The sequence below is a fragment of the Lemur catta genome, chromosome 20 (assembly GCF_020740605.2).
Source record: "Lemur catta isolate mLemCat1 chromosome 20, mLemCat1.pri, whole genome shotgun sequence".
NCBI classification, from domain to species: domain Eukaryota; kingdom Metazoa; phylum Chordata; class Mammalia; order Primates; family Lemuridae; genus Lemur; species Lemur catta.
The window spans coordinates 30,814,451-30,841,769 of record NC_059147.1 but is presented as its reverse complement, the minus strand read 5'-3'; the positions used below and the strand labels follow the sequence as shown (position 1 = coordinate 30,841,769).

At 58.9% G+C, this 27,319-nt stretch overlaps 1 protein-coding gene across 2 annotated transcripts in view; it reads left to right on the top strand.

Moving 5' to 3' along the window:
* GNAO1 (G protein subunit alpha o1) overlaps positions 1-24,767 on the top strand; it is a 149,171-nt gene extending 124,404 nt beyond the window's left edge. Inside the window, exons 5-9 of one of the 2 annotated variants that reach the window (XM_045533696.1) lie at positions 4,913-5,041; positions 6,888-7,017; positions 19,069-19,222; positions 21,985-22,200; positions 23,469-24,767. In XM_045533696.1, the coding sequence (XP_045389652.1) occupies positions 4,913-5,041; positions 6,888-7,017; positions 19,069-19,222; positions 21,985-22,172 (601 nt within the window). In that variant the 3' untranslated portion in view covers positions 22,173-22,200; positions 23,469-24,767. Of the gene's footprint in view, positions 1-4,912; positions 5,042-6,887; positions 7,018-10,874; positions 11,029-13,113; positions 17,404-19,068; positions 19,223-21,984; positions 22,201-23,468 lie in introns of those variants that run through there. The other variant, XM_045533697.1, reaches the window with a different exon arrangement.
* The last annotated feature ends 2,552 nt before the right edge of the window (positions 24,768-27,319 follow it).

The following is a 27,319-nucleotide window of genomic DNA, read 5'->3' as shown; positions in this document are numbered from 1 at the left end:
AGAAAGACGCCGGGGAAGGCAGAGGGCACAAGAGACAACCAAAGAGCAGGAATCCCCGAGGGCAGGACCGTGTCACCAGTTTGTTGTAAGAGTGCACGGCTTTCAGTGCAGCAGCCTTTTTTTTTAATGGTGCCCTTTTATTTTATTTTAGAGAAAATAATAAAATTTCCATTTCTCTGTATTTAAAGTTAAGAATAAAAACATGTAACTGCATTCAATAAGCATGTTAAATAATCAAGCATATACTTTAATACTGTGATATAACTAAATAAGGGGGAGGAAGGGAGACAGGGGAGAGCAGGAGAAGGAAGAGAAGAGAAGAGGGAATGGGGAAGGGGGAAGCAAGAGAAGCCAGCGCTGCTTAGAAGGGGCAGGAAGGAGAAAGGCAGAGAAAGTGCCGCCAGTGGCAGGGGTCACAGGCCTGCCCTCTGCAGCTTTGTCACTCCAGGCGTCTCTAAGGACACCCTCCCTGGTTATGTGCCCTTGGCCCTTAGATTGAAGGCTCCAGGGCCCTGGGATGGTCAGTATTGGTCAGGGGCGTGTCTTCTGTCATGGAGACACTGGGATCGCAGCTTGGCTGTCCGCAGATGCACCCAATTTTGCAGTCTGGCCCTGGTGCATTCAGTGGTAGCTGCCCGAAAGGAGCCCTGGCTTATCCTGCTAGCGGAGGACGCAGGGCTCCGACCTGATCTGATTCCGCCATCCTTACCAGGGCTTCCCCACAGGGGCCATTGTGCTCCAAGGCTGAGAAGCCCTGGAAACATTTTGATTGTTGTGAGGAGGACAGTGCTCCTGGCATCTAGTGGGTGGAGGCCAGAGATTCTGCAAACATCCCACAGTGCACAGGACAGCCTGCACAACAAAGGATCATCTGGCCCAAACATCAGTAGTGCCAAGATGAAGAAACCCTAATCTTAACAGAGGCCAGGGCCAACACACAGCATTCACTCATGGACACTTCCATTGGCCGTGATGGTGGCTAACAAACTAGGCCATTTCTGCACACCTAGACTGTTCCCAGGGCACAGACCTAAGTCCTGCGAGTCCCAGGTGATAGCTACCTAGGCCCCAGGCATGATGAACCCCACAGACTCCTTGGTGGGCAGGGCTGCGACCCAGAGGGGCCCGCAGCTCCCTGTGCACGCTCAGGCCACAGACCCAGAGCTGGAGCTGGCAGGAGAGCCTGGAGGCCAGAGAGGCCCTCCTCCCTTCTCTCCCTGCCCACCCCACCCAGGTCTGCCTGCTGGCAGCTCTTCAAATCCTCCCCTTAAATTCTTACCCAGTTCACTAATTATACCATGAGTCCATTGCAGAAGTAATGTTAAACAACACAGAGGGACAATCTTCTCTTCCACCCCCCGGGCCTGCCCTCTCCCACTTTTACCCATTTCTGTTAATTTGTCCCAGTGACATCCAGAAAAACTTGACCTTCTTAGAATCCCCACTGTGAAATCCGGGGAACTCAGCTTACCTTCTTTCCTTCCATCTCTCTCCACCCCAGCTCCAGGTTTTTGCTAGTTACAGGATTATTTTTAGTTCTTCCGGTGGTTACCTTTATAACTTTAAATAAGAAACTTGAAACTTGAGTCAGTTTTTGTCAACCTCCCCCCGCCCAGTGAGCTGAGGAAACTCACCTTGTCTCTCTGTCTCTCCCTCTCCCCCTCTATCTCACGCACGCGTGCTCTCATCTCCGCCTCCTTTCAAATTTTCCACTTCCAAGGTTTATCATATTGCCATTCTCTCCTGTGATCCAGGGTTAGGTCTTCTGTGTCCCACCTCTGGGAAAAGGTTCCACTGCAGGAAAGAGAAGGGACAAGTAGACAGTCGGGGCAAGAGGACCTTACACGACTTCTGGCCCAGAATTGTGGTGGTGGTGCTGTTTTAGCACTTAGAGCTTGTCCTGGGACAAAATTATGGGTCCAGTTTGTCAAACAGATAGAAGTAGATTCCTTGTGGCAGGAAGGAGAGGCAGGCCTGATAGGGTGTCACTTTGAGTGATTCCCAGAGGCCCCAATGCCCAGTAGCTGCCGGCCCAGCCATTCCCAGGGGAGGGACAGGGCTCAGAAGGCGGGGTCCATGTGGCCTCTCTGAACCTGGCCGCCTCTCCCCTGCGGACAGTCACTCTGGGACAGCTCCCAGAAACCCTGGGCTCATCCAGCCAGGGGCTGTGAAAGAGGGTTGGTTAGCTTTGGCTTTTCCCAAATCCAGTCCCCTGCTGAACTGTCCCTGCTGACTGTCTGCCTTCGCCTCCTGGCCTACTGTCTTGAAGCCACTGCCTTCGGGCTCTTGCTCCTCTGGTTACCGACAGCCCTTCCGCTCCACCACCTCCTGCTGGCGTCTGTGATCCTCCTCACAGCCCCTTTCGCTCAGCTCCTGGCTGCTGCCTCCTCTCTGGCCACCTTCTCAGATGCCCTCACTGCCTCCTGCCCGGCCCCTGGAGTTCCCAAGCTCCGTCCTGGGACTTCTTCCTGTCAAGGCCGGTGCCTGGGTGATTCTCCCCAGGCCACGCATTTTAAATTCTTCCTACATGTGGACAACTGTCACACTCCTATCGCCAGCGCAGCCCTCCCTCCTGACTTAAGTCAATACGTGCCAGTGGGACTCCCGGGTCCCTCTCTGCCACATCTTCCCCTCCTGCCAAGTGCATCTCACTCTAGCAGGTGGGGCATCTTAGCAGCTCTTCCTGTCATACCCCACACCTGACCTCAGCAAGGTGGCTCCCTTTGCACATCGCAGGCAGCATCCTGACCCCTTCTCGCCCCTCGCACCTGCCCGCCATGCTGCTGGCTATCACTACAGCCACAGAGCTATGTATCAGCACTTCTGGCCAGAACCTTCCAGGGCTTCCGTCTCACTAGCAGAAAAGCCCAAGTCCCTACAGTGACCTCCAGGGCACACAGTGCCATGCCCCACTCTGACGCCTGCCACTGTCCCCTCTGCCACCCACCCCAGCCTCGCCCACTCCAGGGTGGGCTTCCGCACCTGTTGGTTTCTCTACTGGGCCTCTCAAGCGTCATTCCGCTCCGTCTCCATGGTCCCAAACACCGTCCCCAACCATCCTTCATTGAATAGCCACCCCCCCCCCCCCCCGCAGGTTTCTGTCACCGATTACCCGATTCTTTCCTCTGACACCACACGCTGACGTGTCACGTCCTACCCATCTGTTGTCTCACACACACGCTAGCACAAAGGCCCTGGGAAGGTGGTGGCTGTGTTGATCTTGCCCATCGCCCCTTGCCCGGCACCCTGAGCAGTGGGAGGCAGGATGGGCAGTAGCTGCATGTTCAGCTTTGCTGGCTGGAGCATGTTCAACAGCTCTCCCCACACCTCACCCGCCCTCCCTCGGCCATCTCCTCGTGTGGGGCTCAGCCAGCACAGGGACCCACCAGAGGGCCAGGTGATCTGTCTAAAGGAGGTTTGCCCCGGCTGGCACAGGAGGGGCAAGACCAGAGGAGCCCAGGCCTGGTGTCCAGCTGGAGATGACAGCATGGGGCATCCAGCACGGCTTGTGAGCAGAGGCCGTGGGAGCCAGGACAGGGGCAGGCCGAGAGGGGCTCCTCGGGCTGAGACCAGAGCCTGCCCAGACCCAGGGGCCCAATAAGGAGGCCGCAGGATGGCTGTGGCATACAGGTCACCCTGTAGCCTTAGCTCCCTCGTCCCACCACCCCACGGAGGACACGGTCAGGCCTGGAGTCCATCAGTCAGACCTGGGCTGGAGCCCCGGCAAAGTCCGTTTCTAGCAGTGTGACTTCAAGCTTACCCCCTTGAGTCTTAGAACCAGCTCGTCTGTTTTATTTTCCTAGGGGACCTTCTCACAGGGACTGGAGGCAGGCCTAGGTTATTGGCTTATCAGTAAACACCTCTGGCAAAGGTGTCCATGAGCTGGTCAGCACGCCCATCTTTCATGCTGCAGTGAACGCAGTCCGGCCAGGTCCTGCAGCAAGTACAGCCTGGGCCCCCACATCATCCCCGGCTCAAACACTTGGGGCTCCTCCTGTGTGGTTTATCGTGGCACCACAGATGGGTGGCCTGGCTGGCCCCATGGATCACTGAATCTTCCTCCAGGCCTGGCCCAGCTCCCCACTTCCTGGTTTCCCAGATCCCACCCTGGCTTTAGGTTCAAACCTAACCCATAACCCTTGCAGGTAGCATTGTCTGAGTGCTTGGCTCATGGCCTGGGCAGGTGAAGTTCGAAGCCCGGTCTGACCCCAGAGCAAGTTGTGGCAAGGGGAGAGAGCCCTGATTCCAAAGACCTGAGTCCTGGCAGGGCCTGGCCACTGTGTGGCTGGGGAGCCCCCAAACCTCCCCTCCAAGAGCATCAAAGGAAAAGATGCATAGACCCTTTGGTAAACAAGAAGGAAGTATGGAGTGTGGAAAATGTGGGCACATGTGTGGGGTCCTCTCAAAGCACTACAAAGTTCTAAAAGTGTGGACTCTGGAGCCAAGCTGTGTGCCCTTGGACAAGGTGCTTACCTTCTCTGAGCCCCAGTTTTCTAATCGATAAATTAGTACATTTAACTCAGGGAAGTTAAGGATGAAACACTATTATATGTGTAAAGAACAGAAGCTACCTGTTGGCCATTATTATTTTTAAAATGAAGAAATACAAAATAGCATTATAAATATGGTAGTCTCATTCAAAAGCTCGGTCTTGTCTGAGTGTACCTGGAGCTGTGAACATAGCCCCTCTCAGTCTGAGTTAGAGGCTCTCTGAGGATGCGAGACCAGGACCATAAGCTCCTCTTCCTCAGTCGACCCCACTCCACACTGGCCCTGGACGGCCATGGTCATTTCCATAGTCGGCCTGTGAGGGACTCTGGCAGAGATAGGACTCTGCAGGTGGGTGGCCTGGCAAGCCCTGAGCAATGCCCAGGTGCTCAGTCCATGGTCCCTTGTGTGTTGCCGTCCCCAGCTACCTGGACAGCCTGGATCGGATTGGGGCCGCCGACTACCAGCCCACCGAGCAGGACATCCTCCGAACCAGGGTCAAAACCACGGGCATCGTAGAAACCCACTTCACATTCAAGAACCTCCACTTCAGGTGAGGCCCAGGGGGACACCCAGGCCCCGGCGTTGGGCAGGCAGTTAGATACCAAAGGAACTTGTCTGTGTTTTTTTCTGCCAATTTCAGAGGCTGGGATGAGCAGGAAGGTTTCCTGGAGGAAGGATTTCGGTGTGCGGCTGTAAGGACAGGAGAATTGGATGGACAGAGGAGGGGAGGCCTGTCCCCCAGGCTGCCCCTCCAAGGCCACCTGTGGGGAGGGGTGGGGAATGGGTCTGGGTAAGCCCAGGCAATACCTGCGAGACCCTGAGGACCCGCGGAGTCTCTGAGCAGGAAGGGCTGAGAGCGCAGCTGATGCCCCCTCTCCCAGTGCATGTGGGGAGCTGAGGCCTGAGAGAAGCAGGGCTTTCCCCAGGCACAGGCACAGCCAGAAGCCAGGGCTGTGAGTGCCTCAGAACAGGGGCCTGCAGTGTGAGGACGGTTTCTCGGGCCCTGCCGGAGTGCTATGTCCCCATCTGGAGTAACTGCCACGTTCTGAGGCCTGGGAGCCCTGCCCGGCCTTCCAGATGCAGCTTCTAGGACTCAGGTGGAGCAGGAAGAGAGGCCAGGAGGGAGGGGAGAGCAGGGAGCTCAGGCCAATGGCCATAGTAAGGCCTTGTTTCCTGGCCCCTGCCCTGCCCGGGGTGGGGCTGGATTCTAACACTCCTTGCCTCCCATGTCCCCAGCCCCTGCCCGCTCCTGTGCAGACTCAGAGGGCCAAGGCACTGTATCCGGGTCCCTAGGCCCAGCAGGCGGCCTCTCTGTAGGGCTCTGGGAGCCGTGCTGGGCCCAGGAAGCTCGAGGCCTCCCTTGCCTTACAGGCCCCTCAGTCCCTCACTCACCTGTCAGGAGTACAGGATGGGGACCTCGGCTCGGCCCTCAGCAGAGAATAAGCATTCTGGAGTGGCCCAGAAGCCCTGGGCCACCACACCTGCAATTCAGACGAGGCGGCAGGATCCACAGGAGGCGGTGATAGGACAGACCTGTTTCTTTGCTCTGAGCCCACTCTGTTCTCTTCTGTCTGGAGGGACCAGGGGTCCTGTCCACACAGGGTCAGGCCACAGCCCCCCAGCAGGTGCCTGCCAAGAGGCTTCCTGGGTCTAGGAGGCTGCAGGGCTCCTCGCTCAGAGGATTGGGGTGGGAGGCTGACCTCTTACTTCCAGGAGATAAGTCCCACCTGCCGGCAGTCTTGCCCACGGCCCTCGTGGCCCCTGGTGGGTGGAGTCTGAGGGGAGGAGAGGCCGCCCCTGGTGGGTGGAGTCTGAGGGGAGGAGAGGCCGGGCTCTGCTGGGAGGGCGGACAGGGCAGAGGTGAGTGCAGCTTTGTCTGCAGCCAGACCTGGGTCACATCCCGGCTCCACCACGGCTGGGCTCTCACCAGGAGCTTGAGCACGTCCTCAGCCCCTTGTGGCTCACTTCGACCTCCCACATAATAGGTGACAGTTCCTGCCGGCCTCCCTCGCAGGCTGGCTTGGAGTTTGCCCAGAGAACGTGCCCAGAAAGGACCAGAATGTGAATGTGCCGTGAGAGGGGGACCTCTCAGGGGTGTTGCTTGGGGTCCAGCTCAGGTGCACCCTCTTAGTAAAACGCTTCAGCTGCAAGGGCAGGTCTTTGAGTCACTACGTGTGAGCACAGCAGGGTCCTGGGACAGTGATGGCCGCCCCCGCCCAGGGATGGCAGTGGCCCAGCTCTCCGTCTGTCAGCACCTGGAGCCAGGGCTCCTCACTAGGCTCCAAGCACCACACACCCCCATCCTCCTGCCCTGCAGGGCACACTCACAGCCTGGCCACCAGGCATCCCCCTGCCCGCCTGGACGCTGTGCCACCAGCTGCCCTGTTCTCCCGCAGGCTGTTCGATGTTGGGGGCCAGCGATCTGAACGCAAGAAGTGGATCCACTGCTTCGAGGACGTCACGGCCATCATTTTCTGTGTCGCGCTCAGCGGCTATGACCAGGTGCTCCACGAAGATGAAACCACGGTGAGTGTCCCTGGGCCCCCTGGACAGGGGGCAGTGCAGAGGGGCTGGCTGAAGAACAGGCTGGCCAGAACCCAGGCCTTAGTTGTCCCCAGCAGCTCTGGGGTCCAACCAGCTGCAGTGGCTGGGGTCCCACCGTAGGCAGGCCATGCTGGCTCACTCCCCTGACCACACGTTGCTGAGGCAAATGCCTCGTGATGCCAGCACAGCAGACGGGCGTGTGGCGCCCGGCTGAGAGCCCATTTGCAAACTGATCACAAATAGCTCTGCAGAATTTGGGTCTTGGGCAGTAAGTTTACTAAAGTAAACTCAGCAGAGTCACAGAGGCTGTGTCATAGAGGCCAGAACAAAATAAAGCAAATCCTTAACAAACCAGAATGCAACCAAGCAAGAATGTATGTGTAACAGAAATAGCAGCCTTTGCCTTGACAGTCTCCCCAGAGCACTAGGCTCGGGTGCTGCAGGAGCCGTGTGTGGGGTCAGGGGTGCTGCAGGAGCCGTGTGTGGGGCCAGGGGTGCTGCAGGAGCCGTGTGTGGGGTCAGGGGTGCTGCAGGAGCCGTGTGTGGGGCCAGGAGTGCTGCAGGAGCCGTGTGTGGGTTCAGGGGTGCTGCAGGAGCCATGGGGGGGGCCAGGGGTGCTGCAGGAGCCGTGTGTAGGGCCAAGGGTGCTGCAGGAGCCATGTGTGGGTTCAGGGGTGCTGCAGGAGCCGTGTGTGGGGTCAGGGGTGCTGCAGGAGCCGTGTGAGGGGCCAGGGGTGCTGCAGGAGCCATGTGTGGGTTCAGGGGTGCTGCAGGACCCATGGGGGGGCAGGGGTGCTGCAGGAGCCGTGTGAGGGGCCAGGGGTGCTGCAGGAGCCGTGTGTGGGGCTGGTGGGCTGGGAAGGGCAGCAGGGATGAGGCATGCTGGTGAGTGACAGTCATGGCTCTGAGTCCCTCCTTTGCAGGAAACCAGGCCAGGCTCCCACCTCTGTCTGTTGGTTGCATTCATCCTGTAGCCTGGGGCTGCTAGCTTTGGCCACTGAGCCCTGCTGGCTTGGCTTCAGAGGGGGACGCTCACCTGCGAGAGGTGTAGCCTTCCCCTGGGCCTAGTCCTGGCTCTGCTACTCACTGGTTTGCTGCCGAATTTAGGCAGCACCCTTTCTGCCTCAGTTACTATTTTCTGTGGAAAGGAGATAATAATAGCACCTGCCTTGTGGGGGTTGTTGGCAGTGGAATGAGATGATCCATGTGCAGCACTTTGGAACCGTTTCTGACACAGCAGCGCCGAGCTGGTGATTGTATGGTGGTGGGTGGGGCCTGTCCGCAGAACCTGCAGGGGAAGCCAGTCCCTGAGCGTGGCCCACAGGGTCACCGGAGACAAGCCCCAGCACTCCCAGGAGCAGGGATTGTGGGCCGTGGGTCACACCCTGGTGTCTGTCATCACCTTCCATCTGGAACACACACAGACCTTTGCCCCGAGCCTCTCCGGGTCGGCTCCGAGGGTTTGAGGTACACTTGTCATCGTGCTGGGCCTTGAGCAAAGCCTCTCGAGTCTCAGCCTCCTCATCAGTCCTGCCCTGCTGGTTCCCCAGGGCTGCTGTGAGAATGGGGTGTGGGCTGCAGGGCCACTGCTATGGGGAAGAGCCGCTGCCGCCACCCTGAGGGGCTCATGCAGAGAGGGGGGCTTTTGGCTGATGGGTGGGCAGGTGACCCAGACCTGTGCCCTGCGCCGGCTTGCCACCTTGCTCTTCCTCTTGCAGGCCCCACTGTGCCCTGAGTTGGGTTTTAGCTGTCGTCGTTCTCCATAGTCCCAGCAGACCATTAGGTCAAAGAGTAGGCCTGGTTCTGACCCTGAGGGCAGGGTAAGGGTTCCAGTGAGTGTAGGGGCTGAGCCTGGGTGGCCTCACGGTGGGTGGCCTTCCAGTCTGCCCCTCCTGTCCAGGCTGGCCGGCCCTGGCTGCCCAGCAGGACCTTCCTCCTGGAGCACTTGCCCTCCTGTCTCCTGCCTTCCCCACCTCCCTCCTCCTTCCCATTGCCCCCACCCTTCTTCACAAGGGCCGGAGCAGAGGGCCTGGGCAAAGCCCCAGCATATGGGGCCAAGGTCAGGATGGGTTCTTCCTTAGGGTCCCTCCGTCCCCCAAAACTGGCAATCTTCGCAGCCTATCGCCTGGTGGCAGCGCAAACGACATCACTGCTGTAGGATTAAGTGGCCGCCGTGTGCCAGGGGGCGTGTGCAGAGGTGGACAGCTGGGGAATCGGACGGATCTGGTCCAGGGTCTGGCGCCGCCCCTGCCAGCTGTGTGCGATCGTGGGCCAGCGCCCCACCCTGCCCGGGCTTCCACCTTCTCCTCTGTAAATGATGATGATGGTAGACAGGCCTCATGGGCAGTGTGAGGCCCTCGGGGCTGAGAGCTGTGAGAGTGGCTGCACCTGGGAGTCTTCACTCGGTAAATGGCAGCTGCTACCACTGCGTCCAGATGCCGTGACTAGAGGTCAGGTCGCAGGATGGGTGCCCTGCCCCAGGGAGGCAAGAGCAAGGCCCCAGGGGCCCAGGCCTTGTCCTCAGCTGGTCTTTTCTGGTCAGCCCCGTGCGTCCCTCCCTGGCCTGGGGTGAGAGCTGGGGCTGCCCGAGACCGAGGTGTCTGAAGGCAGCGTCTGAAGCTAGGCCAAGAGGACCCTGGAGCTAGTGGCTGCCGCCTGCCATCTGGCCACCCTGTCCACCGCACCCCGGGCCCCCGAGGGCCTGGTCCTGGTCTCGTTTCTGCTCTCAGCACCGCCCAGCCAGGCCTCAGGCTGCCACAACTTCTCACCGTCACTGCCGCCACCACCGCCTGCAGGGCCTTATCTTGCCAAACCAAGGCCAAAACCATGGGCAGATTCGGAGAGACCCTCCGAGCCAGGCAGGTATGAAGCACCTCCCTCCGATTGAGTCCATCAGCTAAGAGTTGAAAGCAGCAGGTTCTCAGGGCGCCGCTGGGTGACTTTGCTGTGACGCCTGCCCAGCCCGCCCCTGCACCCGCACTCAGCTCGGCTCGTCCTCGCCGCCCTGGCCTTCATCTCCAGCCACGCAGGCGCAGGCCCAGGATGGCCTCGGCCCCCGCAAGCCTGCACAGGGGCCTCTGCATGGACTGGCCTGGATGTCCTGGCCCGAGACTGGTTGAACCACTTTTTCAATTTTTTCCTCTCTCTTTCCCTCTTATCTTCCTCTCTGTTTTAATCTGTTTTGCTGTGTTTCATCTTGGGGTTCTTCTGGCCCCTCTACTGAGAAACCAGCCCCATCAACCAGTTCTCCCAGAGCCTTCCGGCCCCAGCCATGGCTCAGCCACCCAACCAATCTACCCAACCACACCAAGGCCACAGCAAGATCACCCCCGAGACGCTGTCCCCCCTGGTATCTGCTTCCAACTCGGGATTAATTCGAGGATCTCTGAGTCCTCGGTTAATGTTTCCCAACTGAATGCGTGCACCCTCCCAACCTCGCTGTCGAAACCGAATGACACCCCAGTAGAGAAATCTGCATGGCCCGAGGTTCCGCGTAGACGTGTTCGGTGGTGGTTGCGGCCCCTGCCCTCAACATGCATGGTGCATGTCCTCTCCATGCACTGGAGCCTCTCCGGTGACCTCACAGCCCCACCAGGGCCAGCTCTGGACGGGGGCAGCATTCTCCCACTCCCCGTCCCCACTCTGCCCCACCCTGCCTGCGTGTGGCATGAAGCAGGGCCGTCTCCTGTTTGTCCTGTGGATCCTCCTGTCTCCGTCCCGGCGCTGCGTTCAGCCGCACCGGTGGACCTTCCCTTGGCTTGTCCCGCTGTGTCATTGGCCGCGGTGCATCAGGGCCCTGGTCGTGGCCACCCCTCACTCGCCCCTCCGCTCTGTTGCAGAACCGCATGCACGAATCCCTGAAGCTCTTCGACAGCATCTGCAACAACAAATGGTTCACGGACACGTCCATCATCCTGTTTCTTAACAAGAAGGACATATTTGAGGAGAAGATCAAGAAGTCCCCGCTGACCATCTGCTTTCCTGAGTACACAGGTAGAGACCCCGCCCCAGGACAGGGGATCCCTGAGGCGCCGGCCCCTCTCCTCAGCCCACCCCATGGTGCCCCTAGGATGCCTGGATTGTACCACACAGAAGCCGGCGTGAAACAGGCCCCAGCATGCCCGGACTGTGCACAGTGAGGGGCTTCCTCGCCAGGGCAGCGGGGCTGGAGCCCTGGCTCTGCCCCGGCCCTGTGAGCGGGGACACTGAGTTGCTGAGGGGTGACGAGCGGGGGCTTGAGTCAGGCAGCCCAAGGTTCATGCCCCAGCAGCCTGGGCAGATCATGTAACCTCTCTGAGCCTCAGTTTCCACGTCTGTGAGATGGGGGAAGGTTGCTGTGACTGCCTGGCCTCCCTCACATTTTCCGTGAGGATGCAGTGAACTGACGCGCACACAGAGCTCGGCGTAGCGCCTGGCGCATCGTGGTGCCCTCTCTGCGTTCGCTCCTGCTGCTGGGAGTGTGGCTGACTCTCAAGCATCCTGATAACACCTCCCACCCAGGGTTGCTGCAAGATTCGAATGACAGAGCTTTGCAAGCAGCAGAGCCCTGGCTGCCCTGCAGAGATGCCGAGGACAAGAGGCCAGCTCTGCCGGGGGTTGCCTGACCCTGACCATGGGGAGGGTAGGTGGGCAGGAAGGCAGCCTGACCAGGGCCCCTGGGGAGCTACAGGGCCGTAGCCCAGAGCCCATTGGCTCTCTGGAGACAGTCAGGCCCTGGCCAGAGGCAACAGGGCTGTCCTCAGCCTGATCTGCCCTCAGGCCCGGAGAGCACAGAGCAGGGGCAGATAGTCCCAGCAGGGCCAGCCTGTGGTCTCCAGGGAAGGCCCCGGGCTGAACTCTACTTCCCTGAGAGTGGGCTTGGGGCAGGCAGGCTCTCCCCACCCCCTGTCTTCCCCACCTCCCCGCTCAGGAGCAGGCCGACTGCCCCACAGGCTGGTCCCCGGTGTGTCCAGCCATAGGTGCGCAGGGCACAGCCTCACACCCACAGTCAGCTTTCTCCCTAGCCGTTGGGGGCCTGTGGATCCCGCACTAGTGACCTGGGCTTGTGGCCTGTGAGGCAGTGGAACAGGCAGGGTGGGTCAGTCACCAAGGCCAGCTTGGGGCTGGGGTGGGGAAGGAGAGTACCACTAACCAAGGGGGTCTGAGTAGTTAGCTGCAGTCCCAGGGACTCTCCCCTCCCCTCCAGCCCAGATTTAGCAAAGAGCTGTGGTCCGCTGGACCCTCGAGGCCAGGCCTGGAGGCCTGCATGCGTGTGCCTCAGATGGCCCTGCCCCTCCAGGCATGCTACTCCAGCTCTCTGCCCAGAGGCCCACCCCAGCTTAGCGCCATGGCTCCAAACCCAACTCCAGCTCTCCACCCTGCCACTGCCTCCGAGGGCCATCTCAGCTCTGCCTTTGCTGGGCCCAGATTCCTGGAGGCTGTTGGGCCTCAGTGCAAAGCCTGGGTCCCGTTCTTCTGCTCCTCCCCAAGCCAGCAGCTTCTCTCCTGGACTCCCCTCTCCCTGAGCCTACCTGGACACCAGAGCAATCTGGTGCCTGCAGAGGAAGGCAGCAGGCGGCCAAGCCAGGCAGTTCTTCCCTGAGAGTGACCGCCTAAGCGGGAGGCGCTCACAGACTGGTCCTCCCTCCTGGCCCGGCCTCGTGGCCTGCTCTGCAGGTTCACAAGCAGGAGAGGGCCCCGCCGTGGCATGCATCAGCCAGGCCACCTGCAGGAGACCAGTGCTTTCCAACCTCTTTCCACGTGACCCGTGGTAAGACGTAAAGTTTGCATTAGGAGTCAGGCGCACACAGGAGAGGAAAACAAGTTTCATGAAACAGGACTCACCCTTAGTACAGAAGACACGTGGGGAGACTTGATATCGTGTTCCTTCCTTTCATGGTTTTTATACCGGACTGGACCCAGTGGCTGAATGCGTGACCCACCGTGGACAGAGCTGAGCCCTCAGCCTGCCCCCACCCCATCAGGTTTTCCCTTTATTGTCGCCTCTGAGAGGCCCTTGCCAGGCGTGTGTGCAGGCAGGGCTGGGGCTGTCGGCAGCGGGCCCCTCCTCACCCGCTCTCTGCCCGTTTGCCCCCGCAGGCCCCAGCGCCTTCACGGAAGCCGTGGCTTACATCCAGGCCCAGTACGAGAGCAAGAACAAGTCGGCCCACAAGGAGATCTACACCCATGTCACCTGCGCCACGGACACCAACAACATCCAGTTTGTCTTTGACGCCGTGACGGACGTCATCATCGCCAAAAACCTGCGGGGCTGTGGCCTCTACTGAGAGCCCCGGCCGCCCTGCCTTCCACCCACCACCCTGCCCAGCCTGCCTCCCCTGCCCTGGAACCAGAGCTCCGCCACCCTCCGACCACTCTTTGCACTTGAGGAAGAAGACCCAGAGCTGGCACCAAGGGGCAGGAGCGAGTGTCCTCCACCTGCCCCCTGCCCCACTCCTGCGACATCAGAACACGTGGTAACGCGGGGGCAGGGCTGGGGGGCTGAGCACAGCCCGCAAGGCCAGGAGACTCGGCCTCTGGGCCTCTGCGTCGTCACCGTGTTTCATATAGAGGCTGGGGGAGGGGCAAGGCCGCCGCTTGGCCCAGAATGGGCACAGCCTGCACTTGATAACTCTCTTAAGTCCTGGAGTGTCCTCCTGTCATCTGGGGTGGTCAGGTGGCGGGAAAGCCTCGTGGCAGGCTGCTGGCAGGTCGGAGGCAGTAGGGGCCATCCCCCAGCTTTGCCTGGGGTCTCTGGTTGTAGGGGGAGTGGGGGGCAGCTCCATCAACAAAAGCTGGGTGGGGGCTGGCGGGACCAAGCAAACGTCCTGTGCGTCTGAGGGTCAGGCCTCAGCGAGTGCATTCCTCCTCCCTCCCCTTGGGTCTCAGCCCTTCCTTCTCTGTGTCCCTCTTCCTTGGCCATTGCCCTCCCAGAGAACCTGGCCGTGACTCCTCCTAGGCCTGGAGGTGCTTCTGGAACCGCCTTATCCCAAAGGCAGGTGGCAGGATGGCAGGAGGGGCAGAGTCCGTGGCTGGGACAGAGGTTCGGGAGAGGAGGGACTGTGGGGGAGGGAGTGGGAGCAGCTCCGTGTTGACTGGCCTGGGGCCTCCACCCAGGCCTTGCAGGCCCAAAGGTGACCCGTGTACTTTCTCCAGTTGCCCCGGGCTCAGGTGGCCAGTCCAAGGTGTGAGTAGACGTGCTTTTCTTTCTCTGATTCACAGGCAATTCAACTGAAGCCAGCAGGGGCAGGCAGAGGCCTTTGGGCTGGGGGTTCTGTGGTTGGGGAGGTGTGGGGTGGGGGCTGCAAACCAGGCCCCTGTGGCCAGTGCCCTGCTGCGCTCCATCTGGTGAGGAGATCAGGGAGTTTGTCCACAGCCTTTGGTGTCCTCCCAGCCCCTGGGGGCAGAGGGGACAGGTAGTCAGGACCAACACCCTAGAGTGTGAGCTGCGAAGGGCCTGGCCAGACTCAAACATGCTCCTCTGCCCCCCACTTTAGGGGGAGAGTCTTAGGACCCTTAGGGGGCTTCATTGCGGAGACCCCTGAGCAGAAAGGGGTGGGGTGTGTTCTGTGACCCTGGTCCAGGCTGGCCTTGGGTAATCGCCATACCCCTCTCACTGCTAGGTGCCCAGGCAGGCCTGTGTGCTTGGGCAGGCTGTGTCTGGGGACCCAGGCCGCCCCTTGAGAGGCCTCTGCCTCCCTCCTCACCCCTCTGTTCCCCCGGCCACCATTGTGGCCACTGCTCAGTCCCTGGCCAAGCAGGACCCCTGGGCTCGCATGTGCAGCCCCCTGGACTGGCCCATAGCCAGGAAGAGCCCTGTGCCAACAGCTCAGGGCTTATTGGTCCCAACAGGTACAGAGCTCTGGGTGGTGCACGGGAGATCCAGGGGACCCTCCCTGGTGCCAAATGCCTGTAGGGACAGTGCTTGCAGGGGCCCCTCCCCGGTCTGGCTGTCCTGCTGCTGCCTGTAGCAGCCGGGCCGCAGGAGCTGCCCTGTCAGCCCATGTCCACTTTTGTTTCTCACCTGTGGTGTTTTGGACCTTGTACCAGGTGCTGGGGCGTGGCAGAAGTCCCAGTGTCCTGCCATGGCCAGCTAAGCCATCTGCCCACATTGACGACAGTAGTTACTTCCCAGCAGCAGTGCCCTGGCTGGGGCAGGTGCGCCCCTAACGCTGCTCCTGACTGGGACCCCAGACTCAGAGCAGCTGGCAAGAGGCGAAGCCCCACCTCTAAGGCCGTCACCACGCCAGTGGGAGGTACTGGCCCTCCAGCCCCGGGGCTCTCCATCTTCCTGAGCCGGCACAGTGGCCAGAGCCCCGGGCTGGGCTCAGTACCCCAGACCCATCTGTAGAACCGGGCAGGGGGAGCAGGTGCTCGGGCCTTCCTAGCCCTCGTCCCCAGGCTGCCTCTCTCCCTGAGATGTGCGTTACTCTCTGCCTTCCGCCTCCCACCAGCCTGCCGGGGGTCCTTGGCCCTCAAGGGTATCGAGGGACAAACTGTGTCTGTGCGCGTCTCCTGTCCATGTCGTCACCAGCGGCTCCACCAGGGGAGGGATGACTGAGGGTGACAGGAGGGCTTTGGCTCCGTCGTGGCTATGGATGTGAGGACGTGTAAGTGAGCAGACGTGGGGTGGTTTCTTATCCACTGTGGCCCATGTGTGCTGCCACAGGGCCATGGTCAGCTCTTGAAGTGGCTCATCTAGCAGGCCAAGGGGAAACTGGTTTCTAGGAAGGGCGCCTGTGCCGAACTTGGATGCCTGTGGGCGCGTTCTGTGCTCTGCACCGACGGCCATTGTAGGAGCCAGGTCTTGGCCTTCCCCCTGAGCACTGACAGAGGTCCCCAAGGCTCTCTGGCCTGACTGGAGCGGTGAGGGGTGCCCCAGGCCCAAGGAGGAGCTCAGCTGGACTCTGGCCTGAGGAGGGCGTGGGGTCTGCCCAGCCCTGAGCAGAGAACACAGCCTGGACCCCACCAACAGCTTTGGCATTCTGGGTTCCATGCAGACCCTAGGTTCCTGGTGCCCTGTCCCTTCCTCTTCCCTCTGGGCCCAACAGAGCCTTGGGGACTGTGGCTGTGCACTCCCACCATGGGGTAGTGGGCAGCACCCAGGCAGGAGCCCACCACCATACCTGGTGCCAGAAGCTGCCTCTGCTCCTGGCCACTCCCCAGCCCAGCTCCGCACCCCACTGGTGGGAACTGGAGGCCCCTGCCCTCCATGTACTGTACTGGGCTTCACTGAGTGTCCCGGGACAGGAGCAGCCCCAAGTCCCCCCCCTCTCAGCCCCATAAACAGGCTGTCTTCTCTGCAAGCCAGTTTCACCCAAGCCCTTCCCTTGGCCAGCGCGGGTCCTGCGGGGGAGATCAGCCCCGGCTCCCACCCAGCGCCTCCCAGTTAGTACCAGGGACTGACTCTGGAAGTCCTTGCTTATCTCTAGCCCGCACATGGCCCGAGCACCCCCTTTCTTTCTTGTTCTGACCTAGCGCCACTTCAACACTCTTGCAAGTAAATCCTCCACAGTCCCGGATGGTTCTTAATGAACCCTCAGTCCCTTTCCTCGAGACCACATAGTGCCTGCCTGTCCCCTTTTTGAGAAGTCTGGGGCACGAGGCCCTTCTGCTGCCTGGGCTCTTCTCTGAGTCTCTGAAAGCCTTCAGGTGGTCCAGGCTCTGGACCCAAGGCTCTGGCGTCGTGGCCACTAGAGGTCCAGTCTGGGGTGCCGAAAGCAGTCACCCCTCCAGCCAGTTCCCCCGTCGGGCTACAAGCCGACAGAGTGAGGGGTCCCAGCAGCCCAGGGGACAGGGCCAAGGCGTGCGCTGCTGTGACGGGGTCTGTAGTAGGGCTCCCATTCCCCTCCTCCTCCGGAAGGAGAGCCCTGGTCCCACCTGCCCAGAGAGTGGGCTGGAGCCTCCAGACAGACCCCGCTCCAGCCAGGTGAAGGCCCCTGTCAAGGAAGGGGCAGGACGGACCCCTCATTGAGAGGGGCTCCCTCTGGAAGGGAAACTGCCATCCCAGGCCCAGTGCACCAAGACGACCAGCGTAAACCCACAGCCCCTCCCGGCAGAGCCCGCGGCTCCGCCCCTCCCCACCACAGGCCCGTGTCCACCCTCCCAGCTCCCAGCAGCCAGGCCCTGCACCCCCTGGTCCTCTCTTCCCCTGCTGGCTTGGCCCCTGCCCCACTGCCACCCTCTGCCCCCCACGCCCTCCTTAGCAAAACCTTCTCTCTTAGGTGCAGTGGTCCCCCCTCCACCCACCGCTGCCACCCACCCCATATTAACTGTCATTTTGTAAGAAAAGTGACTTGTTGGTTTAATAAATCTCTAGTTATTGTAATAATTTATTGGCTGCCGTAATGTATTTATTAGTCACCTACCGTTAATAAAAAGTGCCAGCTTTTTCTAGCGTGAGTGTGATGTGTTGTGTCAGAGCCCACGGAGCTTCTGCCAGGCACACCCGCATGATGCGTGTCCTCGTGGCCTGTCCTGGTCCGGGGATGGCAGGCAGCCTGGCAGAGTGGGCACAGTCGTCCTGTGGGCAGGACCAGGGCGACTGGCCGCCCTGCCTGCCTGTCAGGATTGCTGCCGGGCCACGGCTGCGCTGGCGCCGCTTCCTGCTGCTCCCGGACTCCGCTGAAGTCTGGGGCAGGTGGAGGACTTGGGGGAGATGGCCTGGGGAGGGTTTCCAGTGGCTCCGCGGGACAGGGACACAGGCAGGGGCAGGTGGCTGCTGGCTGGCTGTGACCCCTGGCTTCTTTCTCTTTGCTCACGTGATGTCTCCATTAGGAGCACTCCAGCGTCTGCTTCCTCCCGGGAAGCTTGTAAGGATGAGCTGTCCTCGGACTCCTTGGTGATGAGTTCTGCTCAGTGGGGGCTGGCAGGCAGGCCTGGGGGCACAGCGGGGGTCTCGGTGCCGGCGCCTCCCCACCCTGCAGCATCTCCCCTCCTCACTGCCCTCCCCAAGTCCCCAGGGTTCAGCCCTTCTTTCCGGGCTCCCTCCAAGGCCCTGTCCCCTCAAAACCAGGTCTGGCTGCGCATGTCCACTGCTCCCTGGACCGCTCCTCCACTCTGTGCCACTCCTGGGACTGCAGACCTTCTCAGTGTGTGTGCGTCGTCTCTCCCCAACTAGACTGTGAGCTCTCGGAGAGCAGGAGCCTGACCCGGTCATTGCTCCGTCCCCTGGGAGCCCAGCAGAGGGCCCTGCACACTCACTCGCCAGTCGGTGCTGGCTGAAAGGATGAGCGAGCGAGCGAGCCTTCCCTACCTTCCCATGCAGAGATGGGTTAGTTCACAGAGAAGCATGCTCTTCTGTGCTGCAGGGTGCAGGCTACCCAAGTGAATGGCCTTGGCATCCGCAAGCAGAGCAAGTCAGCCTTGCCCAGGGCCAAAGGCTGGCCGTCTCAGTCTCGGCTTTTTGGGGTGCCCAGTATGTTCCTCCATTCACTCGTGCAGCGGCACTTCACCTCGCACAGTGCACCTTGCAGGGCAGACGCTGAGCTGGACCAAGCCGGAGGAGGTGTGGCCAGTCCCCCGGGTGCTCCTGGGGGCAGCCCTGGGCAGGGGCATCTCCCCTGAGTGTCGGCCCCCAGGAGGCTGGAGGACCTCCCTGACTTCCCTCTGCTCACTGGAGGGGCCTAAAAACCCCTCACCAGAGAACATGCCCCACCCACAAACTGGGCCCAGGAGGAACGGTCCAATCCAGCCCCCACCACCCCCAGCACATTTGCACACACATGGACACACACGTGTCAGGAGACCACCCCCCCCCCGTGGCTGGGGACTCTGCAATGGGGAGAGCCCAGGTCACCCTGTCCTCAGCCTCCCCGGAGAGCCATCGTTGGCTCCCAGTCTAGTCTCTGCCACTGGACGAGACGCTCTGTGACACGTTCCCAATTGCAGGTTCTCTCGTCAGCCTCCCGGAGGAGCCGGGGACACGGGCCCCCTCGGGCTGCTGAGTAGCCCGGTCCCTCCCTCTGGAACCTAATTCTCCTCTTCTCTCCCTGTCTCTGTGTCTCTCCCTCCTGCCGTCTGTCCTGCTCTCCCTTCCCCCGCCTGGGGCTGCAGAACCGCATGCACGAGTCTCTCATGCTCTTCGACTCCATCTGTAACAACAAGTTCTTCATCGATACCTCCATCATTCTCTTCCTCAACAAGAAAGATCTCTTTGGTGAGAAGATTAAGAAGTCACCTTTGACCATCTGCTTTCCTGAATACACAGGTGGGTGTCACGCGGCCCTGTGCACCGGGAAGCCCCGCCCCTGGCAGGGACCTGTGGGCTCGGCCAGCACCACCTGGGCCTGGCGGCGAGAGGGACCCGCTGCAGGAGTGGGCGTGAAGAGAAGCGTGGAGGCGGAGGGTGCCACCAGGTTTGGCCCTTCCCGGGACACAGCCCTGAGCGTGGTGGGAAGTGGCCCCTCCTGAGCCGTATGTATTATAACCGAGTGACTCAGGAGTGACAGGGTAGGGAGCAGGGGCCAGGACAGGACCACATCCTGGTCACCCTCAAGAAGAGGTCTCAGGACTAGCAGGAGAGCCTCCCCTCACCCCTGCCCAGGCCTGGGCCACGGGGTTTCTTTGTGGGAAACAGAAAAGGGGGACATGGCCTGTGAGTACGGCCTGGGCTGCGTTTCAGCCCCACCTGCCTCCTCTGCTGTCCGCGTTGGTGCACGGGCACACTCGTCTCTGCCCCCTCCTCCACCCCTGCCTCCCCTGCCTCCGCCTTCTCTGGGGCTTTTCTCCTGCTCTCGGGAATGTGGCAAGAGATCCGCTCCCCAGATGAAGCTCTTTCCATGGGCGGATGAGGGAGGTTGGCTTCCGTGGGGCGCACCAGCTCTGGGCTGCTGCTGAAGGCCAGAACAGGGCTGGTGGGATACCAGCGTCCAGCCCTTGTCCCTCTGGGGAGAAGATTCTGGGGGTTCCTGGGGTGAAGTCACCCTTGCATGCTGAGAACAGAGGGCCAGCACCCTGCAGTGGAGGAAGATGTGTCCTGTCCTGCCTCCAGGTAAGGGCACAGGCTGGCTCAGCCGAGAACCCAGTGACACAGCCTTGCAGTGCAGGGCTACACAGGTCCCCAAACCCAGACTCAGGGCTCCCAGATTGCAGTGGAGCAATGACTTAATTACCGGTGCCTCGTTTCTGTGTGGGCACCAGGGTAGATCATAATGCCTTCCCCGCAGGGTGGCCGTGAGGATGGCCAGGGCTACACAGCCACTAGCTGTTACCCAGAGGCAGGAACCAAGGCCAGGGGAACGGGGAGGAAGAGCCTGCTGCAGGGTGGAGGGAGCACAGGAGGGCACAGGGCAGGCCTCAAAAGGCCCCGGCTACCGTGGGGCCAGGGAGGGCCCTGCCAGTGGGCAGAGCCGGCTGCCGCCCACCCCCTCAGCAGCCACTGCCGACCGGACCGATTCCAGCCTTCATGAAGTTGTGGTGACAGAACCCGACAGGCCCTCTCAGGCCAGTGCCGCCCTCAGGGGCAGGCCCGACACTAAGGTCTTGAGTGGCCGGTCCCACTGCTGTGTGGTTTGAGTGCTGGACACCTCCGGAAGACGCCCCTCGTCGGAATCCGGGAAACATCTGGGTTCTCCAGGGCCTTCAGAGGGATCCAGTTCAAACAACACAACGGGTGACAAATGGTCGCCAATGCAGTGGCCCCATGGGGTACAGGCCTGTGGGGCACAAAAACATTGGAGGGGTGGGGGGCGGGCGGTGGCTGTTGAAGGGACCATGTGGGCCAGCAAGGGCCAGGCAGGGACACTGGACTCGGCCAACACAGAGCAGGCACGGGGGATGTTCCCACCATCTGGATGGGACGCCTGTGGCACTTTCTACCACGGTCTGTGCTGTCTTGGCTGTCTGTGGACGTCTTGGCTCCCTGGCAGGGTCCGTGTCAGCCGCTGTCTGGTCTTGGACAGCTTTGCCGTGGGCGCCTCGCTCCGCTCTTGCCCCGCTCTTCTGCCCAGACCCCACCCCGGGGGGTGGTGCCCACCCCCTACCCTCGTATTTGCTCATCACTGGCCCGGGGCCAGGTCTTCTGGTGGGCTTTGAAGGAAAGGAAATCCTCGCTGCAGAAGCCTCCAGCGCCCCGAGCCTGCAGCAAACACCCTCGGCTACAGCTGGAGGGTGAGGCAGGGCCAGGTAGGGCCCAGGGGAGGGGACATCCCACACCCAAAATAACACTGTTCCACGCTGGACAGATCTGGCGGCACTGAGGAAAAGGGGCATCTTCCTTGTACTGGGCTTTTTTGCACTTCTGTGTTATATGGCATTTAATTGTGGCACAGCCATAGGGTTCGGGTCGCAGCTGGTTGGAAAACTGTCCTCACATCATCCACAGATGTGCTCTGCTGTCCCCACCCAGCCCCAGCCAGGCTCAAGGGGACTGGTGGGGAGAACGGGGGCCCCATTGGTGTCACACACACTGACACCCCCTTAAACCTCCACCCTGGGGACACCTCTGCTCCCACATCCTGGCCACTCGCCAGGAACCAGGACTACTCAGAGATGCTCCCAGCCCTGCTGAGTGAGCGACCTCTCGTTAGAGGAACCCACAGAGGAAGGAGCACAGGTCCTGCCTGGCCCCCCCACGTGTCCTGGGTCACCACCCTGTCAAGCAACTGCCCCATCAGACTTCATTTTCTCGATTTATTAGAATCAGCAGGATTGGTTTAGACCTTGGGGGGGTGTCTCAATTTACTCATCTAGAAAGCAAAAGGGATGACCTGGCCTTGTGCTCCAAGGCCTCCTGGGTAGAGCCGGCGTGAAGAGATCTCGAAGTCAAAAGCCAGGCACATGCTAAGTCTTCTGTAGTTTTTAATTTAAAACTCCTTAGAGAAGGAATGCCCGGCACCTCCCACCATTCCCTTCCTGTCCCATCCCACGTTGGGAACATGCCACAGCCCACATCTCTGCCTCCGTGTCCCCAGCGCTGCCCACCCACAGCACTCACCAGGGCCTCCCCCGTGCTTCTGTGTCTCGTTGCAGGCCCCAACACCTACGAAGATGCGGCTGCCTACATCCAAGCACAATTTGAAAGCAAAAACCGCTCACCCAACAAAGAAATTTATTGTCACATGACTTGTGCCACAGACACGAATAATATCCAGGTGGTATTCGACGCCGTCACCGACATCATCATTGCCAACAACCTCCGGGGCTGCGGCTTGTACTGACCTCTTGTCCTGTATAGCAACCTATTTGGTAATGATTCCAGCACTCACAGAAAAGCTTGCGTGCACACACACACTCACACACACCCCACTAACAAATGCAAGTTGGTAAATAAACTTTAAAGAGGCATAACGAAACCTTATAATATATATATAAATATATATTTAAAAAGTCTTTTTAGTTTGTACTAGAAAGAGCTGCAGACAGAACTGACCGTCCCATAGCACGTCACGGTTTTCCTGGGATGGCACGTGAGCACACACGTGTTGTGATGGGTGCCTGGTTTGGGAGTCCCTCCTTTTGAGGACAGCCCGGGGGTTTCACTCTCTGAGCCCCGTTTCTGTGTGCAGGGGGAGGCCAGAGCGAGGCCGGCTGTAGTCCAGCTGGTCCTCGACAACCCACCACTCCGGTGTGTGCTCAGTTCTGTCCTGCTCTTGAGTGAAGTCCCAACCCATTAAAAAATGGCCAGTGCCCTAAGCACCTCCCTCCCCTATACTCCCAACAGCAGAAAAATTTAAGGACTCTTCTCTTTTGGGTGGTGGTTGTTAATGTCAGGAATTTAGAAGAATCATGGCTCCGACCAATCCACTGGTTCCTGAGTTTTCTTTATTCATGTTCACAAGGCAAGAGTCAGAGAAAAGAGAGACTTGGGCTGCTTTCTAAAAGCAGCCAAGGGGCCGGGCGAGGTGGCTCACGCCTGTAATCCTAGCACTCTGGGAGGCCGAGGCAAGAGGATCGCTCGAGGTCAGGAGTTTGAGACCAGCCTGAGCAATAGCAAGACCCTGTCTCTACTAAAAATAGAAAGAAATTATATGGACAACTAAAAATACATATAGAAAAAAATTAGCTGGGCATGGTGGCACATGCCTACAGTCCCAGCTACTCGGGAGGCTGAGGCAGGAGTATGGCTTGAGCCCAGGAGTTTGAGGTTGCTGTGAGCTAGGCTGATGCCACGGCATGCTAGCCCGGGCAACAGAGAGACTCTCTGTCTCTAAATAAATAAATAAAAGCAGCCGAGGGGAGGGGACTCAAGTTCACCTGCAGGGCTGAAGCCAGCCCCTCCAAGAGGGCATGTGGGGCGGGGGGAAGCAAGGGGACAGGCGTGGCCGAGGGGAGGGCTAGACTGTAGGTGCGACCGGGGTCAGGGTCCCCGGGCTGGGCTGCACTGGGGTGTCCGCTGCAGCCCACCTCGGGCTGCGCCAGCGTTAGGAAGAATGTGCTAGGGTTTCTGGTTGGTTGGTTGGTTTTTAAAATCAAAGAAAATGGTCAGACTGGACCCCTTATCTCTCTCTCTACAGACTGCTTCACGGACTCTTTGCTGTTGACGTTGATCTCCTGGTAGCATGACCTTTTGGCCTTTGTAAGACACACAGCCTTTCTGTACCAAGCCCCTGTCTAACCTACGACCCCAGAGTGACTGACGGCTGTGTATTTCTGTAGAATGCTGTAGAATCCGGTTTTAGTTGAGTCTTTACATTTAGACTTTGAAAGGAAAAAACATTTCTCATGTGCTTTGTAGCTTAAAAAAAGAAAAGGAAAACTCACCATTTCATCCATATTTCTTTTCTTTCTTTTTCTTTCAAAGTAAAACACACACACCTGCACCCGAGGCCCCCAGCGTGCGTGCTGAGGTGCTGGGCCCGTCTGTGCTGCCAGGGGCTCCCGTGCGGCGCGTTGGTCGGGGGCAGTGCTCCCGGGCAGGGCTTTCCAGAATGCCCCAGGCCGCCCAGACACGGCTGCTGGCTCCCCAGCCCTCAGCCACTGCAACCCCACTCGCTCCAGGTTGGCACAGAAAAAGCACAGCTCTCACTGGCCAGTAGCTGCCAAAAAGAATACAAGAAAACCTATCATAAATGGAAGTAGAGCCCTCTAGAAACCAATTTTCCCACCTACACCCCCCCTTCTCCAGATTTCCTTTTTCGTTTGTGTTTAGGTTTTTTTTTTTTTTTGGTAGTTTTGTTTTTATTTCTGTCCTGCTGAGTACTCTATATTACACACCAGATCCACATTCATAGTCTTTGGGAAATGGGATTGTGGTTTTTTCTTTTGACATCTTAGGTTTCCCGTCTCCCCTCTCGTGTGTGTGCCCCTCCCCACCTCTTCCTGTTTCAGTGACCTGTGTTCACTCTTTCTCATGTGGGGATGTTTGTGCTGCAGATAAAAAGAACAAAAAAAAATTTTTAAATACCACAAGATGGAAAAAAAAAACATAAAAAATTTTAAAAAGCAGATGGAATGTAGTGTTTACATTAAAGTCACAGTTTTCATGATCAGTCCTATGTCATTTCTACTTTGACCAGTATCCAAACCCCAAACCTCTTCACGGTTTCACTTTTCAGACTTAATACTTGCTGAAGAAGACCAGTCACAGCCATTTCAAATAAAGAGGAGGCAAAAAGACAAAACAAAAAAATAAAAAATTAAAAAAAAAACTTGAAAAAAAAAAAGGAAAAAAGAAAAAAAAAAGCCCACGGGTCTTTCTAAGCCTTTCTATTCCCAATTGGTGAGGTTTCTGTGATATCTTACACACTGCCAGTCTACTTCTCTGACTAATGGAAAATTCATGTGTAGCTCAATAAAGAGAATGTTTGTCTGTATTCCTGAGTCTCTCACCCTCTGCCTTCCAGCCCGTGGTCTTCGAGGTGGGCATCACTCTGACAGGAAAGGGAAGGAGGGACGTGGCTGGGAGGCTGGTGGGTAAGGAGTCCCCCACCCCTGGCAGGCCCTTCTCCACGTCCCCCTGGGGACACCAGCTCAGAGCGAGCCTGGGGGGAGCAAGGGCCAGGGAACAGGCCTCTGCCTGCCTGTGACGCCCTCTTCAGCCCCCAACCCCCACCCACCCGCTCCCAGTCCCTCCGCACTCTGGGCCACTGAGGGCAGGGGGGAGCCGAGGGTTAGAAGGGGGAGGTGGAGGGAGGGAGGGCAGGTAATCCCCAATCTACTCACATAGGGTCCCGTTTCTTCTGTCCCCGGTGGTTGCACCGCGGTGAGAGGATAGGTGGTCCTAAGAAGGAGGCCACATTGTCTGGGCCCTCTGCACCCAAGGGGTCACCATCCACTCGCTGCAGGCCAAGGACAAGCTCCGGGCCAGCCAGACTGGCCAGGAAGTTTTCCTTCCGCTTTGCCCCCCCCCCATAGGAGGCACCAGACGATAGAGGGCCACAGCGGGCACAGGAAGCCCCTACAGGCCAAACACACAAGGGGCAACTGCAGCCTGGCACTCGGCAGAGTCTGAGCCCTGTCTCCCCCGGGCTGTAGGTCTCGCTGCCTCTCCCCTAGATTGCCAAGCTTTTGCTGCAACACCGAGCAAATCAGCTGGGACTGGGACCCGGAGGGCACAGCAGCCCACCAAGATCCCTGTACCACGTCCACAGGCCGCTTGTTAGCCAAGCAGCCAAGCCAGCGTCGTCGTGAGCCGGAAGAGCCTCCAAGAGGTCAGCTAATTGGCATCCTCTCCGTGCCCCCAGCACATGGGAATGATCAGGTCAGAAAGGCCTCTCCCTGGCAAGTTCCCGTGGTCTTTTGCACCAGGTGGGGGTGGAGATTGGGGTTGATGTGGTTCCCAGCTGTTGTGAATTCCCAACCAGTCCGGGCAGCCCGTGGACCTGCCCGGGGTGTGGGGGCACCTGTTTGCCTGGGCTCCCCCCAGTGGCCCCCACCCCAGCTTGTCACCCGCAGACGGAGGCAAACTCCCATCTCTGCTGATGGCAACGCTCGCAGTCCAGGCCACAACTTGACTCCCTAACACTGGTCTCGGGGGACAAACCAAGATCCAGATTAAGGCTGCAGGAAACCGGGACTTGTTCTACATATGGCGTATCTGAATTTCTCTAAAAATGAGCCATATTCTAATAGGGTTCTTTCCCAACTTTGAAATGAGATTTGTAGATAAAACCAACAGATGTTTCTTTGCCTTATCTTAAAAGGGAGGAAACACTTTGGAAAGGATTCCGGGAAAAGGCCAATTAAATTAGAACAAGGAGCGTAAGGGGCAGAACCTGTACTGTAAATTTGTAAAAAGCTCCAGGAGTGGTTCTAACGTGCAGCCAGGGCCAGAGCCGCTTCCAACCTAAAGGCAGGAGGGATGCGAGATGGAGGCTGCAGGTGAGACCGTGACAAGCTCGTCGGCAAGGCCGGAACTCGCTCTTGCACGCGTGCCCTGCCTCCGCAGAGCTCTGAGAGTCCCTGCCCGGAGTGGGGGGGGGGGCACACCACAGAGATCAAGGAACCCACTGTCTACATACGGCTTGGGTGGGAATCGGGTCCAAGAGGCCACCCGAGCACCCGGGATTCACATCAGCATGGACCATCACTCTCCATGTACATAAGAGCCTCAAAATTTGAAACAACAAAAACAAAAATTGAGAACCAAGAGGTCTACGAAACAGGGCCAATAAGAAAATGAAGGAAGCAACACAGACTAGTTTCGAAAGCGCCCAGACGGGAAGGGCAACCCAGCCACCAGCCACCAGAGCCCCAAACCACTCCTTGTGCTGCGTTTACAAGCTGAGCCCTTGGCCAGCAGCAGCTGTGCTACTCCAGCGGAGCCAAGCGTGAGGGCCAGCAGCCTGCCCCAGCCGGCACAGGGACAGGGGTCCTGGGATGGGAGCCCACCCAGCAACTGCCCCTGCCCTCAGCATGTCCCAGGTGCCCCCTGGTAGCACCTGAATCCTTAACCATCCAGGTGCAAAATCTACGGGTGGTTTAGAACTTCTCTTCTTCATCATTTTAAACTACTTAAGGCATTTCTCCTGCTTTGATCACTATCGTGTTGCTGCATTCCAATGTTCCAAGACCCTCTAAAATTGACTCCCAACAGTTTTCTTTTTTTCACACATCTGAAACATAAGAACACAAGTGTCATCTTTAATTAGTGTGTTAATGTGCAAAGTGTAACATAATTCAAGGAAAGTAAAATAACTTTTTTCTCCCCACTCACCTTGGAAAAAAAATGAAATAAATACAAGGGGAAGAAAAATTCTCTTCGGCCCTCTCCAAATGAAATGCTAGGAAAAATAAAAGTTCCCAATTCAAAAGGATGAAAAGAACCCTCCAACCAAAACGGTACACACAAAATCAAAGTGGGAGTCAATGTTGGTACCTCTGAAAAAAGCTGCTTTAGAATTCCAGCCACACACAACACACTAGA